At 54.1% G+C, this 15,166-nt stretch overlaps 1 protein-coding gene across 6 annotated transcripts in view; it reads right to left on the reverse strand.

The window, feature by feature from the left end:
• Positions 1 to 7,015: 7,015 nt before the first annotated feature.
• The window catches only part of RERE (arginine-glutamic acid dipeptide repeats), a 163,421-nt gene continuing 155,270 nt past the window's right edge, over positions 7,016 to 15,166 (reverse strand). For 5 of the 6 annotated variants that reach the window (XM_072917437.1, XM_072917435.1, XM_072917436.1 and 2 more), the window contains 6 exons: positions 13,609 to 14,963; positions 13,171 to 13,393; positions 11,993 to 12,716; positions 10,598 to 10,744; positions 10,241 to 10,421; positions 7,016 to 9,815 (listed from right to left, as the gene is read on the reverse strand). In XM_072917437.1, the coding sequence (XP_072773538.1) occupies positions 9,782 to 9,815; positions 10,241 to 10,421; positions 10,598 to 10,744; positions 11,993 to 12,716; positions 13,171 to 13,393; positions 13,609 to 14,963 (2,664 nt within the window). In that variant the 3' untranslated portion in view covers positions 7,016 to 9,781. The remainder of the gene's footprint in view (positions 9,816 to 10,240; positions 10,422 to 10,597; positions 10,745 to 11,992; positions 12,717 to 13,170; positions 13,394 to 13,608; positions 14,964 to 15,166) is intronic. The other variant, XM_030289536.4, reaches the window with a different exon arrangement.

Below are 15,166 nucleotides of genomic sequence, written 5' to 3' on the forward strand. Positions count from 1 at the left end.
GAGGGAGGGACAGGGCAGCAGTGTCACACTGGGTGCAGCGGTGTCACACTGGGTGCAGCGGTGTCACACTCAGTGCAGTGGTGTCACACACAGTGCAGCAGTGCAGTGCTGTCACAGCTGCCAGCAGGACATTTCCCAGCCAGCAGACAGGAATTCCCAGCCCGAATTGCTCTGGGACAGAAATGTGCACACACACACACACAGAGCAGCTCTTCAGAGGTTAGGCTCTGCCAGCCCCTGGTGCGGAGCAAGCAAAGTGAAACAGAATTGGCACGGTCAGGTAGAGCCAAAAGGTGCCAGCCAGGAGGGGAGAAGGGCAGGAAGCAGGTGGGAGTGCCCCGGATCCCCCTGGGCTCTCACCCCGCTATGGGGATGCCCAAATTCTCAGCCTGTGCAGGTCTCTGCTTCCCGTGAGCTCCCAAGCAGGACACGGATGCTCGAGGGCTGAATTCCTGATTCCCGAGAATCTGCTGCCATCCCGTGGCAAATCCTGCCGTGGCACCTGGGGCATGGGGACAGCAACCCCGGCCACCCTGGAGAAGGGAGGGAGCCCCTCAGTGCCCAGATCAGTGCCATGGTCAGTGCCCAGATCAGTGCCCAGGTCAGTGCCCTGCTCAGTGCCCAGGTCAGTGCCCCCTCTCCAATCACACCAGAGCTGCAGTCAGGACAGTTGTTCAGCTCAAACCTATTCAACCCCTGGGGCCGATGTCGCTGTCCTTCCCCTCCTGCCCCTCGCCCCAGGGGGACAGGGACTCCCCCTGCCCAGAGCCACACTCAGGAGCCAGAGGCCTCCTAAAGGCAGCTTTGCCAAGCCCCTACAGCCCAGCTGGGCACAGGAACACAGCCAGGGCCATCAGCCAACAGCTCATGTTTACTTATTTGCACTCTGGTAAATCAAAGCCAGCCAGACGAGCCCTGGGGCCCAGGCACACACGGAGGGTCTGTTGTGCAGTGCCCAGGGCTGTGGCTGGCACGGTGAAAACCCACTGGGCAGTCTGCAGGCACTGCCAGTGTGTCAGACCGCTGATTACAAAGGAGGAATCCCACAGCAGGGCTCTGAGGACAGAGCCTGTTTGCCACTCCTCAGCCAAGAATGATGTCTTTGTGGGAGAGGGACCTGATCCATTGCAGAGACTCTCACAGAACAAGCAGTAACGGGAGAAGCACGAGCGCAGATCTCGCTGCACAAATGTCACAGTGCAGGCTCAGCTGCTGCTCTGCTGTGGCAGCACGTTTCTCTCCCTCTCAGGATTTTTCATAGAGGTGCACAGAGAGAAATAAAAGAGAAAACAATTTCTATTTCTGCTCCTTGTTTTTCCCATGTGGAATGTGTTTGGAGAATTATTTACCTGGGGTGATTGCTTGATTGGATTCTGGTGAGGATTGTTTGAGCCTGATGGTCAATCCAACCCACCTGGAGCTGGGCTCTCAGAGAGGGTCACCAGTTGTGTTACAGTTAGAGTCAGAGAAAGTAGTATGTAGTTTTAGTATCCTCCTTTTATATAGTATATTAATGTATTTTAGCATAGTTATAATAAAGAAACCATTCAGCCTTCTGAACTGAGTCAGACATCAGCATGTCTTCCCCTTGGGTTGGCCTGCATTCACAATGCTCTGGGATGTCCCAGGAGTGTGAGCAAACAACAATCACACAAACAGCTCTCCTCCCACCCAGACCTCACCTGCTCTCCTCACTCCAGGTAAATCCAGCTGAACGCAGCAGTGGGGCTGAAGCAGCTGCCGCTGATGGGTCACTCCGGAGAGGGGCTGGCACAGGTCAGCAGCACTGCAGAGGCTCCAGCATTCCCTCCTGCAGGCCAGAACAGAAGGTGTAAGTAACCCCAGCAGCCAAGGTTCAAATCACACTGAAATTATGGCACAGCAATTACAAATCCTGCAGCCATTCGGATTCAAGGCTCTCAAAACCCTTTACCAAGTTCTAGGAACTTTACTAAGTTCTCTTCCATCACTGTTGCATAAATGGTGGAAATCCGTTTGTTCGCAGCTCTTTTGAAAGAACTAAACTGTAATTTAGAGGCAGTAAGAAACTTTCCCTCTGTTCTGTGCTCAGGGAAGCCAAGGCAGAGCCCCAGCAGCCCTGGGAGTGGTGGCAGAACCGAGCTGCACCTGGACAGACTGGCACAGGCATCGCCCAGCCCTGCGGCACAGGTTTATCCCTCAGTGGGCCATTAAATAATTTGTCACGAATGCCAAACTGCTACTGGAGAGAAAGAAAAGCCTGGAGTTGCAGGCAGGATTACACAACCGAGGGGCAGAGCAGCTCGAATTGCCATCAACACCTGCCCGAGCCCATTAGCCCGTGGGGTCACCCCAAACTGAAGCTCAGGTCAAAAGGAAATTAAATACAGGCACACAGAGCCCTTCTCATGGGTGGTGCTGGCAGGAGGTGCACACACAGTATCACACTTTAATGCGGAATACAAAATACATTTAAAAGTTGTGCTTTGCATTTGGTGTGGCCCCTCTTACCTGCAGCACACAGGAGGGGTGGGGTCAGAGAGCATCAAGCTTTGTCCGAGATGTACAAGCAGATGTTTCTGCACTCGGGTGACTCAGAAAACCTCTGTTTGTGTCAGGGACTTTGCGTTGAACTCCTTTGCTGCACCCCAGCCCAATCTGAGCCTGTCCCAGGCTCGGGGAGGAGCACCAGGAGTTCTCCCCTATTTCCTTGTGTCCCACTGTTGAGGCACCTTCGTTCTCCCCCCTCAAGACCCCAAACTGTAACCCCTCCCAGCCAGACCGACAGGATTCCTTTTCCTTTTCCTCTCTGTCTCTCGCTCCATCTGACACACCTGCTTGAAAAACAAACCGGTCCCATCAGCCCAGAATACATTTCAAATAAACATATAAAGGACCTGTTATTGACATGAATAAATTGACTGGGACCATTACTTTGTAGCTGCTTGCCACAGAAAAAAGCCTCTCAAAGGCAGCCCGAGGCAGGGCAGCAACATTTACATTTAGATGAAGGCATTTCTGTCACAACACCTCCCAACAGTTTCTGGCCCCGGTACTGTTTCCAGGAGAATTCAGCGAAGCCAAGGAGCTTGGCTTTAAATAACATAGAAGGAAAAGGGAGAATTTGTTTCTGCAATCCACTGAATGCTGTAGTCTGGAATCACACAATCTGCAGCAAAGGAACGTGAAAGCAGAGCGGTGACACCACAGTGTGTTCCTTTACTCGCAGGGTCCTCTGGCAGTGCTTCAGACATGCTGCTGCTGTCCGTTTCATTTAAAACACTGCTGCTGATGTTCCTTTTATTTACCACTCCATAAAGAGCATTAGGCTGTGAAGGAGTGAACGAGAGAGAAGGATAAAAGTGACAGCTGGATGACACTAAAACAATCCAACTTAGAGGAAGGAAAAATCCACCGAGGGTGTTTTGAAAGCTCCAATTCAGCCACATTACCAAGGCAAGAGCAGCAGATTCCTTGTGACTGCCCAGAGTTTGAAATTGGGGCTCATTCCAACAAGCTGCAAGGCCAGAGAAACCTCCATGCTCCAGATTTGACTAATAGTCTGTTCCAGCAGAGCCAGGACCCCGGGCAAAGTGAGATACAACTCCCCTGGCATCACACCGAGCTGCTTCCCAAGGCCAGCCCATCAGTTTATCCATGATTTCTCTCCCCGGGCAGGGAGCTCAGCCTGGCACCTCTGCAGGGAACAGGGAACGTTCCTTCCTGCTGACATTGCCACGGGTGAGGACATGGGACAAGCCCTGGAAGAGCTAACAAATGGTGGAATGGAATTGCAGAAACTGGAAAGACACAGCAAAGTCACCCAGAGTAACAGAACAGGCAACAATCACTTCAGTCTTTCCACATCTTTGACAGCTGCACTCCTGAGCAATCCAAGGGTGCCTTGGTGCTTGGGAAAGCACATTACTGCATTAATATTAACAAACAGCAGTTATTTGTGCTCACCATGAAGCTGGGCTTGATTTAATGTCCTAAAATTTGCATACTCTGACTTTAAAAACCTGAAACGTGTAAAACAATCAAATCCTACCCTGGATGTGACCCCTACTGGCCAAGCATCCTCCCCTCATTAACTGCTATCTTTTGTGGCATCTTTTCCTGAGCCTCTCCCATGACTCATCTGAGCAGAAAATGGATCAATATTTATTGTGAAGGCTCATTTCTCTCAGTTGTGAGGCCCAAGGAAGACGTGCTCATGTGGTATCAGAAACCTGCTCTGCACCAGCATTCAGGTGCCACAGGTGACCATTCCAGAATTCAGTTTTGTAAAAACCTCTGAGAGTTCACGCAGATAATTATTTTTTCTGTCAGATTCCTTCACTGGATATTTCTCTAGGGAGAAAGAGGGAAAGAGTAGCTGAATTTGCAGGGGCCAAGTTACCACTTCTCCAGAGATCAGCACTTGCAGAGAACAAAAAAACAACCTGGCTAAATTGTCCACGTGGGATCTGTGGTTTGCTTTACGCTGCTTTTATCTTTTGCTCCAGTTTGGTTTTGCAAAGTCAACAGCACGAGAAAAAGCAGCTTTAATTAAAGAGGGACACGAACAGCACAGCAGATTGCAGAGGCTGCCCTGGATGTGCAGGGCTCCTCCAAAGGCTCTTCCCCCTCAGATGTTTCTGATCCCTGAGGGTGAGAACCCCCCAAGGACAGACCCAGCACAGCCCAGCGGGGCTGTCTGAGCCTCACCTGTCCCCAGGAGCACAGGAACATCTGGATTTTGTGCAGGACAGGGGCCAGAGGGACGGGCACTGTGTGTGCAGCCGCTGGGACAGAGCACACAAAGCTCGGGGTGAGCTCCGGGTGAGCTCCGGGTGAGCTCCGGGCTGGCCTGGGGACACCGGGGGAGGTGGGACAGGGAGCACCGAGGGACAGGGAGCCCCAGGGCTCTCTTGGGCTGCCCCAGATCTCTCTGCTGTCCCCCCATCACCTTCGCCCTGCACAGGACAGAACCTCACCTGAAGCCTTCACTCGGCTCTTCCAGAACCTTCTGGAATCCCTCAGGTGCCGCTCCGCCCCCTCAGGTGCCGCTCTGCCCCCTCAGGTGCCGCTCCCCCCCTCAGGTGCCAGGCCCCGCCCCCTCAGGTGTCAGCCCCGCCCCTCAGGTGCCAGGCCCCGCCCCCGGGCCCCGCCCTCCCCTCAGAGCACCCACACCTCCCCCAAAGCGGCTTCGGGGCTTCAAAAGTGCCAAAATCTCCCAACAAGCAACACCTGAGTGGCCTCTCCTCGTCAGCTGGCACAGGAACCCCTCACACCACCTGCCTTCCCCTCATCTCCTCCTTACCTGGCACAGGAACCCCTCACAACCCCTGCCTTCCCCTCCTCTCCTCCTCACCTGGCACAGGAACCCCTCACAACCCCTGCCTTCCCCTCCTCTCCTCCTTACCTGGCACAGGAACCCCTCACAACCCCTGCCTTCCCCTCCTCACCTGGCACAGGAACCCCTCACAACCCCTGCCTTCCCCTCATTGTTACCTGGCACAGGAACCCCTCACACCACCTGCCTTCCCCTCCTCTCCTCGTTAAATCCCTGAACCAGTCCAGCTGTGGAAGGCAAGCCCGTGCCCGTGGTGGGGCTGGGATGAGATGGCCTCTGGGATCCCTTCCAGCCCACCCCATTCCATGGAATCCCATGGCATTCCAAAGGGGATTCCTGGCCCGGGAAGGATCAAATCCCATTATTTAACTTTTTTAACATTTAACTTTTTTTTTAACATGCTGCTGGAGCCCACACGGCCCCACAGGAACTCTGCCAAGGTGCAGGTGACAAAGCCACGCAGCTGATGGCCTCCAGCTCTCACCCTGCCACAGCACGACCCCATTAACACAGAACCACAAGTTAATAACTGCATTGTTCAATTTATCCAGGGGTAAAAGGCCTCTCCTGCCCCGTCCCTGCGGAATTCATCATTTTACATCTGGAAACTTAGAACCTGTTAAGCAGGATAGGGCAGCCTGAGCCCACTCAAGTTCTATGTTGAGCACAAGGAATTAAAAAAGAAATGTCAAAATAAATAGCACAGGCTCGGGAAAGGCACTTTCAGAAGCTATTTCCAGCAGACAAGAGCTGACCTTCCCCTCATAAAATGCCACGGGGTATAAATAGAGCAGCCTCTCATGCCATTTGTCATGAGGCCCTGCCTGCCTGCCCCGAGCCCACTGCAGGAACAGCACTCAGAGCAGCAATCACCCTGAACTGGAGTCAACACTGTTCCTGAGAAACCACACAGCAGAACCAGAGCAGGAACCTCCCCGCCACCGGTTCTGCAAAGCTCCCTGTGCCATCCCAGCACTTCCCTGGGTTTTGGGGATGCTGATCCTCACCAGCTCCCTGTGCCATCCCAGTGCTGATCCTCACCAGCTCCCTGTGCCATCCCAGTGCTGATCCTCACCAGTCCCTGTGCCATCCCAGCACTTCCCTGGGTTTTGAGGATGCTGATCCTCACCAGCTCCCTGTGCCATCCCAGCACTTCCCTGGGTTTTGGGGATGCTGATCCTCACCAGCTCCCAAACACTCACCAGTCACCCACCGCAGTCCGTGGGGAGCCACCACCGTGGACACAAAAACTTGATGGAACTGGAAGGCAAATTTCAGCTTTTCAGAAGACAGTGAGCAGACAGTGAGTTACTGTGCACATCCCTCTCTGCAATTACCCCTTTGCTGGGCAGCTCTTGCCAGCTCGGGGTCACTTGTGTTCAACACTGGCACAAATAACTTCTCTCAGGAAAAACAATTCCCAAAAACGCAGCTACTGGGGCACACACAGTGTATTACACTGACAACTGAGCAGTAATGTGACTCAAGGATGCAGAAATGGAATGGGACATGATGTCGGCGTTTGTGTACTGTGTATTAAAAACAAAATCATCTCAAAGAGGGAAAAAATAAAGCCAAGAAAAGACAGGTTTGAACCAGTAAGCTGGCCATGCCAGCACCCCACATGATCCCAGGTGAAAGCAGCTCCTCTCCCACTAACAATCAACAGACACATTCCACTTGCAGGCAAAACCTGGCTGCTGTAGTGTAGCTTGGTTTTATTTATGTCCACAAATATTTCAAAAAAATTACAAAATACTCAAATGGAGAGAACACAGAAGTCACGATTTCTGGGTTTCTACTCTGTTTACACTGTGTTATCCCATGGCAAACTACTCATATATACATTAAGCTTCAAGATATATATAAATGTAGCAGTCAGAATGTACACTCTGCTTTAACGGTGCAGTGAAACAAGCTCAACCATGACGACATAGAACAAGAGAGACGTTTCAAAAACACTAAAGCAAAATTTAAAATAAACTTTCGGAACAGAGGAAAAATAAGAGAGATTTATTAAAAGAAAATCAGAAGGTCTGGGCTGTTTTTTTTTAACAGGGCATTGAACACCGAGATGGCTTCAGAAGCCACTACAGGTAAAGTTGTAGTTAATCACTGGGCTAAAATGGAGGAATTTCAGTGCTTATTTGCTGAATGGTGTGAACAAAAAAAGCTCCCATAAATTATTAGAATGCTCTTCTGGGGAAAAAAAAAATCCATGAACAGCTTTAGAACAGACTGCAAAATCAGCTGAAAAATAAGGAATACAGAGAGGACCACTGGAGGGAATTAGCTTTTCCTTTTTCTGAAGAACTATGGCTAAAAAACAGCAAGAGAAGGGTTAGAAGAAATAGCTGAACTCCCCCAAACTCCCCAATTCCACATGGCAAAACAAAAGGAGGGAAGAGACTGAACTGAAACGTGCCTGATGCGACCTTTAAAGCAAACTGAGGCACTCCCTGCTGGGCATGCCCATCCTCCTGGCTGCTCAGCCGTGAGCCAAAATAATCCCTGTTCCACAAGGAAACCTCTCACCCCACACCTGCCCCTCCAGCACCTCCACCCAGAGTCAGCCACAGCAGGGCTGGGGGAACACCTCAGCACTGAGAACCCGCAGTGGGGCACACAGAAAGGGAACATCAGCTGAACAATCCCCTGCTCTCCCCTCTGCTCCTGCCTTAGTGGGCCTGGAACACTCTACACTGGTGAATGGTCTGGCAGCAGCTCTGGGCTGAGCAGCAGGAGCTGGACGAGCACTGTGCCTGCAGCTGATTAACTACAACTTTATCAGTGGCTCAGTACAGTCCTAGGACACAACCATCACACTGAACAGGCTACAACAGCAGAGAGAGCACTCGTGAGTGGAGAGAGAGAACGGGGGCAGTTGTGCACCAGCAGAAAAAATCACCAGCAGGTTCAGATGTCCATCGGTCGCATCACCCTCTGCTCCAGCAAAGAAAAACTGCGGCAAAACTGGGAAAAAAACTTTAAAAACCTGCCTCGTAAGCAGAGCTGTCTCCTTTAATGCTCAGCGTGTATTCCTCTCCTCTCCCCATCCTGGTGGGAAGCAGCCAGCCCTGCAGGGACTGCGGACTTGGGAGGCAGTGTCACTGTCCCAGAGCACTCAGTTCCTCAGGGACACAACACTGGTGGCAGCTAAGCACTTTTTGCTTATAAAAACCCAAATTCAAACGGTCAAAACCAGACTGGTCTTTGCAACACAACTTAATAAAAACCAAGTTCACTTTCCCTAAGAACTTATCAAACAGGAGGCCAGGAAAAGCACGTCCTCCCCAAGTATGCACGTGCATACAAAATTCTGGCTGCACTAGTCTGAGCCATGGAATATCTTTAAAAAGAGATTTTTTAGAAGAGATTATTTCTCTGAACTTTCTGCCCAAAGTCTAAACCCAATGGAGCTACATTAAGTTTCAAAAGGTCATGGGAAGTAAGTGTTTTATGGCCACACTGAAAGGGAACAGTTGAAGGTGGCATCCAAAGGGCCAGCGGGGTCCAAGGGACATCTGAGCTGCTGAGAAACCCAACTCAACAAAATCAGCTGCAGAACAGAGAGATGGAACACGAACAAAAACCCCCAAACAACCAAACCAACCAAAAAACCAAGAACAGAAACAGTCATTTGCAACATTATCCCTGCAAATCCCTTTAATGCTTATTGTTGATATCAAACCAAATGTCAAGCTTTTACCCATTTGAAATTATTGATACCCATCATTCCCTTTAATTAAAGGGATAATTATATATATATATTTTATTAAAAAATCAACTCTGTATTCTGTCAATACCAGGTAGGAATTCACAATTTGTGATGTTACTGAAAATCAAGATAAACGTTTCTGGAGTTTGTTTTGTTTCTCCCCTCTACCAAAAAAAAGTTATTTACAGACTTAAAAAGCCATGCTGCAGAACTGAGCTCTCTTTAAAATTATGAAGATTTCCTACAATGTATTAAAATAAAAGTAGATTTTTTTATTATTATTATAGCACTTGGATTCAGAGCTTGTTATGTCACCTACTTGCAATCCTTGTTTTTTTTTTTTAAATTACCGATAGATGCATTGAGTGTCCCTTCACGCACAGTGACTTGTGTTGTGAACCTGATTCTAGCACCTACTGAAAACAAACTAGTAAGGAAAAAAAAACCCTAAAAAAACCAAGATTGCAGGAAGTTCTCTGAATATTCCACACAGTCCTGTATTTCCAATAGGCTTCTGAATACGTTTTCATGCAGGGAGACCCACACCAGTCTTGAGAAATCTTCTCTACAAATGAACACTATGCTGATAAGTCTCTACTTGTTGGGTGGTTGCTTCTGTTTTAAATATATAAAGAAATCTTTATAAGATATTCTTTTCCTTTTGTAGCTCTTCTTGTATGTAAAAATGTTCCACTCCTTCCCAAGGACTGGGGTTTCCATAGCCAGCGTTACAAATAAATAATTTATTACAACTGTTTGTCGCCTTCTTTTTTCAGTCGACTGCAAGAGAAAGAAAACTCATTTTAGCACAGCAGAGGAGGTGTGAGACACAGGAGGAGCCTGCTCTGCCCTCCCTGCAGGGAGCAGGGGCTGCGGGCTCTGAGCACAGCCCGGGCACTGCCCTGGCACGGCACAGTCCCAGCCCAGGGCGCCCAACGTGGGCACGGGCACCAGTGCCAGCGCTGCAGATGGGACATGACTGGGGGGCTCTGCAGCAGGACAGACACTCAGCTCCCCTCATGCTGGGCCAGAAACTTGGACCTCGCTTCCCATCTGCCCAAACCAGGTCTGAGCACTGCTTTGGCTGTAACTGCATCAGGGCTCAGCACACAGCAAGAGAGGCGAAAATTCAGAGGAAAAAAGAAGGAATGTGGAAAAATACCATGGAATTCCCAGCTCCCCAAAAGCCTCCGCTGCAGTCTCACCTGTAATAATCTTCCTGACTGGGTAGGTGCCCACCGTGCATGTGAGGGTGCCCGTGCAACCACTGCTGCTCCATTGCCAGTCTTTGCAGCTCTGCGGACTGGGCGTGCATGGCCTGCAGCTGGTGGGCTGCTGACATGGGAGGTGGAATGGCACCAGGCAGATCCCGAGGGTAGGGAGTACCTGGGGGACAGGCACCACTTTTACACTCTTGTTTGCTTCTTGTTCATCCCAACGAGCCACCACGACCACCCAAAGCCACCGCTCGATTCCCCCTCTGAGAAATGCTAAACCCCCCAAGGAAAGATGACATTGCAGATCAAAGCCAACCCTTGCAAAGGACCATAAAATGCTCTCACCAAAGACTGGATGTCGGAGCATTTCATGCTCGTGAGGTGGCTGCCCTAGCAATGGGTTGGGGATGGTCCCAGGTGGGTAGGGAAAACGTGCCAGGTGGGGTCCAGCTGCTAAAGGATCCACCAGTGGATGAACAGGTCCTGCTGAGCCTGAGAGAGAAGGAGAGAGAGCGTCCATCAGCTGCCTGGGGACTGCAGAGGAACCGCCAGGAAAGGAACACAAAGCCAGAACCATTTCCTCAGCTGGTGCACAGCACGGATGTGGGGTCACTCTACCCTCCATTCATCCCCACCCTAAGGAGACACGGGGGTTATAACAGCCTGGAGCACCAGTGGAGCACCTGGAGCAAGAACCACCCAAGAGCCCCTCACCTGTTTGACCCTGGCAGGGCACAAAGCCAAATTACTTCTCAAACACACCGAGAGACTTGGCAGTGAACTGCCTTGGCTGTGTCTGCACCGGCCTCTCTCCGGACTGGGAGGGACCATGTACAAGCCACGGTTTTGTGCAGAAAAAGCACCTGGGGAGCATCCAGACCTACCTGCACAGAGGTGCTCAGTGACTGACTCACCTGGCAACAGAATCCTCGTACAGACATGGGCCTGTGTCACATTTCCTCTGCTGTCAGGGGTTTGCAAACCTGCCTGCAACTGAGCCCCTCTGTGATTCCTGCAATGAGCCTTCAGCAATGCTGATATCCAGCACTGCCACCTCCTACCTGCAACCCCCCCAGCCCTCAAGAACGTCACACCACCCTGCTGCTTTCCTTGCTCTACGGTCTGGCTTCTGCAACAGCACTCGCTTTCCCTCCAACTCCAAAGTGGGCATCCCAGCACATTTAATGGACACTGCTCCAGGGCAAAGAATTCTACATTTGCTTGCACAAACATTGCATTGGTAGCCAGACACCAGGATCTGCATTTTACTCTGACTTTCCCCTCACTTGGCAGCTGCAGCACCCGGTGCCTGGCTTGCCCTGCTCTCTCCAGGCTGCCAGCAGAAAATGTGAACACTTCTGTCGAGTGCCTCATCTCCAGGACTCCAGACCTCTAGAGCAGCAACCACAGTACCTTGCTTCAGAAATGGGCAAGGCACAGATTCATTTCTAGGACTATTAATTATTACAACTGTAAGGTGCTGCTCTAGGACAAGAGTACTTAAAAAAATCAACCTACAACAACCAGCAAACTTTTCACAGAGTCTGAAGGAAGATCGCTGTGGTGTTACCATGCTGCATCACTCCCACAAAAAGTAACTGCATTTTAGTCACCACGACCTGACACAGCTCAGAACCACAACGTGGACCGAAGACAAGGATTTTGCTATCCGAGCTCCCGGGTCAGAGCGGGCCCGTTCCGAGCTGCTCCCCATGGGAGCGCCCAGCTCCCGGGGCTCACCTTGGTGGAGGGGGTCCTGCTGGTGTAGGTGTAGATGCGAGTGTATGTGCGAGTGTTGGTGGTGGTGGGGGGTGACGTTGAACATCTGCAGCCGCGCCAGGGGGTCGTTGGTGAGCGAGGCCATGCGCTCGGCGTGGATGCGCTCGGCCGCCAGCCTGTCCGGGTAGCTCATCTCCGGCCGCAGCTGCGGCCCCGCCAGCGCCAGTCTCTCCCTCTCCAGCGGGTTCAGCCCCGGGTGGAAGGAGGCGAAGGGGTGAGGCCCCGCCGTGGGTGGGATGGTCAGCGCCCCGTGCCTGGCGAAATGCTCCATGGGGTTGGTGGCCGGGTGCAGCGCGTCCAGCTCCGGGGGCTTCACCTCGAAGCCGGGCTTCATCCTCTCGCGCAGCTCCCGCTCGCGGATCTCGCGCTCGCGGATCTCGCGCTCCCGCAGCTCCCGCTCCCGGATGGTGGGGTCCACGTTGTAGAGGCCGGGCATGTGGTAGGCCAGCAGCGGGTCCGTGGGGTTGAGGGGCACGAAGAAGGGGTGGTTGCGGTTGGTCGGGGACATGACGTGGGGCCGCGCGTACTCGCTCAGCGTCCGTAGCGCCGGCGTGTCCGGCCCGATGTAGGGGGGCACGGCCGCGATGGTGGTCGGGGGGGGCTCGAAGGAAGGCCTCATGTGGGCCGGCCCGCTGAGCTGGGACTCGCCGAGACGGCCCTCGTGGGAGGAGCTGGACACCTTCTGCTGCACACAGCGGGGAGAGAAAGCCCAGGTCAGCACGCCTGGCTTAGAGCACCCGGCCACGCACACCTCCCCTCCACCTCCAGCCCTTCTCCAGCAGACAGACCCGTGTGCCCCGTGCACAGCAAGGGACACACAGGCACTCACTGCGTCTGCACAGCCTCTCCTCCTGCAAGGTACACGTCAAACAATTGGCCTAGTTCTGCCCAGCTGCTCTGGCTTCCCACAGAACCAGACCAGCGGCAGAAACTCTCCATTTCCTTTAAGGAGAAGACAGTCCCAGGCAGGTCAGGAGGTACTCAGAGCAGGCTGGATTTCAGTCCATACACACAGCTCCATGCTCAGAGACCCCTGCCAGGATTAAAGTGCTCCTAGGGATCTGCATCCTGCAGTCACCATCCAGGTCAGACCCAGCCATCAATTCCCTTACCCAGCTCCGAGCCAGAACTGGACCTACCGCAGCTCTTTCTGCTTCTCTCTCACGCTCACGCTCCCTCTCTCTTTCCTTCTCTTTCTCTTTTTCTCTTTCCCTCTCTTCCCTGGCTTTTTGCTCCGCTTCCCTTTTGGCCTTTTCAATGGCCTCTTCTCTCTTCTTGGCCAGCTTGGATCCTGCCAGAGGCATGAAGTACAGGTCTGCCCTGGAGCATGAATTGTAGCCACGGTCCAGGTGCTTATAGAACCTGAAAGGAACACAAGAGAGAAGAGCTCAGCCCTGGGAAAGCTGCAAGAGTGTGGGATTTCAGAGCTGTATGTACAAACTAAAAAATATCATTCTGCACTCAGACCAACCACTACCAGCTTCCCAGGAAGTCAGGAGAAAATTAACTGTACCATACTGGTCCACAGACAGTGGAGTAAAAACAGGGACAGCAGAGCACTGACGAAAGCTCCGTACCTGGCTGACTGACTGGCGTGGCTCGGGATATCCACCACGGTGGGCTCTGGGGAGGGACTCCGGGGTGGAGGCGGAGGGCTCTCCGGCTCCTCGGCTTCGTCGGGAACCTCCTCCTTGATCTGGATGGGTGGCAGCGTGCAGGCTGTCACCACGGGCACTGTCCCACTAGAAGCCGCTGACGTGGAGATGGGGGTCTGGAGAGGGATGCCAGGCACGGTGGGCGGCGTGGAAGTGGAGGGGCACGAAGGAGGCGTGATGGAAGGGGGGCCCCCGGGCACAAAGGGGTGCTGAGAGAAGGGGGGCTGGGAGGAGACCTGATGGAGGGCAGAGGGGGGGTGGCTGGCAGGAGGGGGAAGGCTCTGGCTCTGGGTCAGAACGGGAGGCTGCGCTTGCGAGGACTGCAGCGGTTGGCTCTGAGGCATCAGCTGCAGGGGAGGAGGGTGTGCGGATGGAGGGTGGTGAGTCGAGAGCGAGCTCAGAGGCTTCAGAGCGGGCGGCGGAGGCAAGTTGGAGTTCATGGAGAACGGAGATGGCCCGGAGAGATGGGGAGGGTGCTTGTGGGCCGGAGCAGCGGGCAGCTGCGGGATGGGGGTGGTGGGGGGGGGTTTGATGTGAGGCATGGCCATGGGGGCGGGGGGCAGCGGCTGCTCGCGAGGGGGCTGCGCCTGCTGCAGCGAGGCGCCGCTGGGCAGCACGGGCTGCGTCACCTGCAGGCCCGAGTGCGGGTGGGACGGGGCTTGCGTCTGGAGGGGCACCTGAGACTGAGCGGGCTGGGCGGGCAGGGAGAAGGGCTGGGCGGGCCCGGCGTGGGGCAGCAGCGGCTGGGCCTGCAGCCCGTGCGGGGCGGGCGCCGTGCCGTGCAGCGGGGGCTGCGCGTGCGGCTGCGCCGCGGCGGGCGCGGGCTGGCTCTGCGGCGCGCTCAGGGGCTGCAGCGGAGGGTGCGGCGAGGGCAGCCGGGGCGGGTGCAGCGCGGGGGCCTGCTGGATGTGCGAGAGGGGCGCGGGGGGCTGCGGCTGCCCCGAGGGCTGCGACGCCGGCGGCGATGCCTGCGCGGGGGCCGGGGCGGCGCTGGGCGCGGGCAGCGGGGCTGGCACCGGCGGCGTGGCAGCGGCAGCCTGGGCAGAGCCGCCGCTCGGGGCCGGCAGCGCCTGGGGCTGCGCCTGCAGCACTTGCTGCTGAGCAGAGGAGTCCGAGTCGCTCTCGTTGTCCTGGGGGCTGGGGATGCTGGGGGACGTGCTGCGGTTGTCCTGGTCGATGTCCTTGGGGTCGCTGCTGCCCTCGTCGTTGACGCTGCGGCTGTCGGAGCTCTCGCCTTCGCCCTCGCCCTCCGAGGGGGAGTTGGGCCTGCTGATCTCCTGTGGGGAGAGGCGACGGTGACCACTGAGCCCAGCAAAAGCAACCAGGGCATGCCCGGCGTGCCACGGGATGGGGTCTAGCACACGTGCTGTGCAGACAAAGCTGCGGGTGCCCTTTGAACCTCACGGGGCCTGAACCAGCACAGGAACACAAATACCCAAGGGAAATGCAGAGACAGCAGAACCAGGATCCTCCCACAGCG

The sequence above is a fragment of the Taeniopygia guttata genome, chromosome 21 (genome assembly GCF_048771995.1).
Source record: "Taeniopygia guttata chromosome 21, bTaeGut7.mat, whole genome shotgun sequence".
NCBI classification, from domain to species: domain Eukaryota; kingdom Metazoa; phylum Chordata; class Aves; order Passeriformes; family Estrildidae; genus Taeniopygia; species Taeniopygia guttata.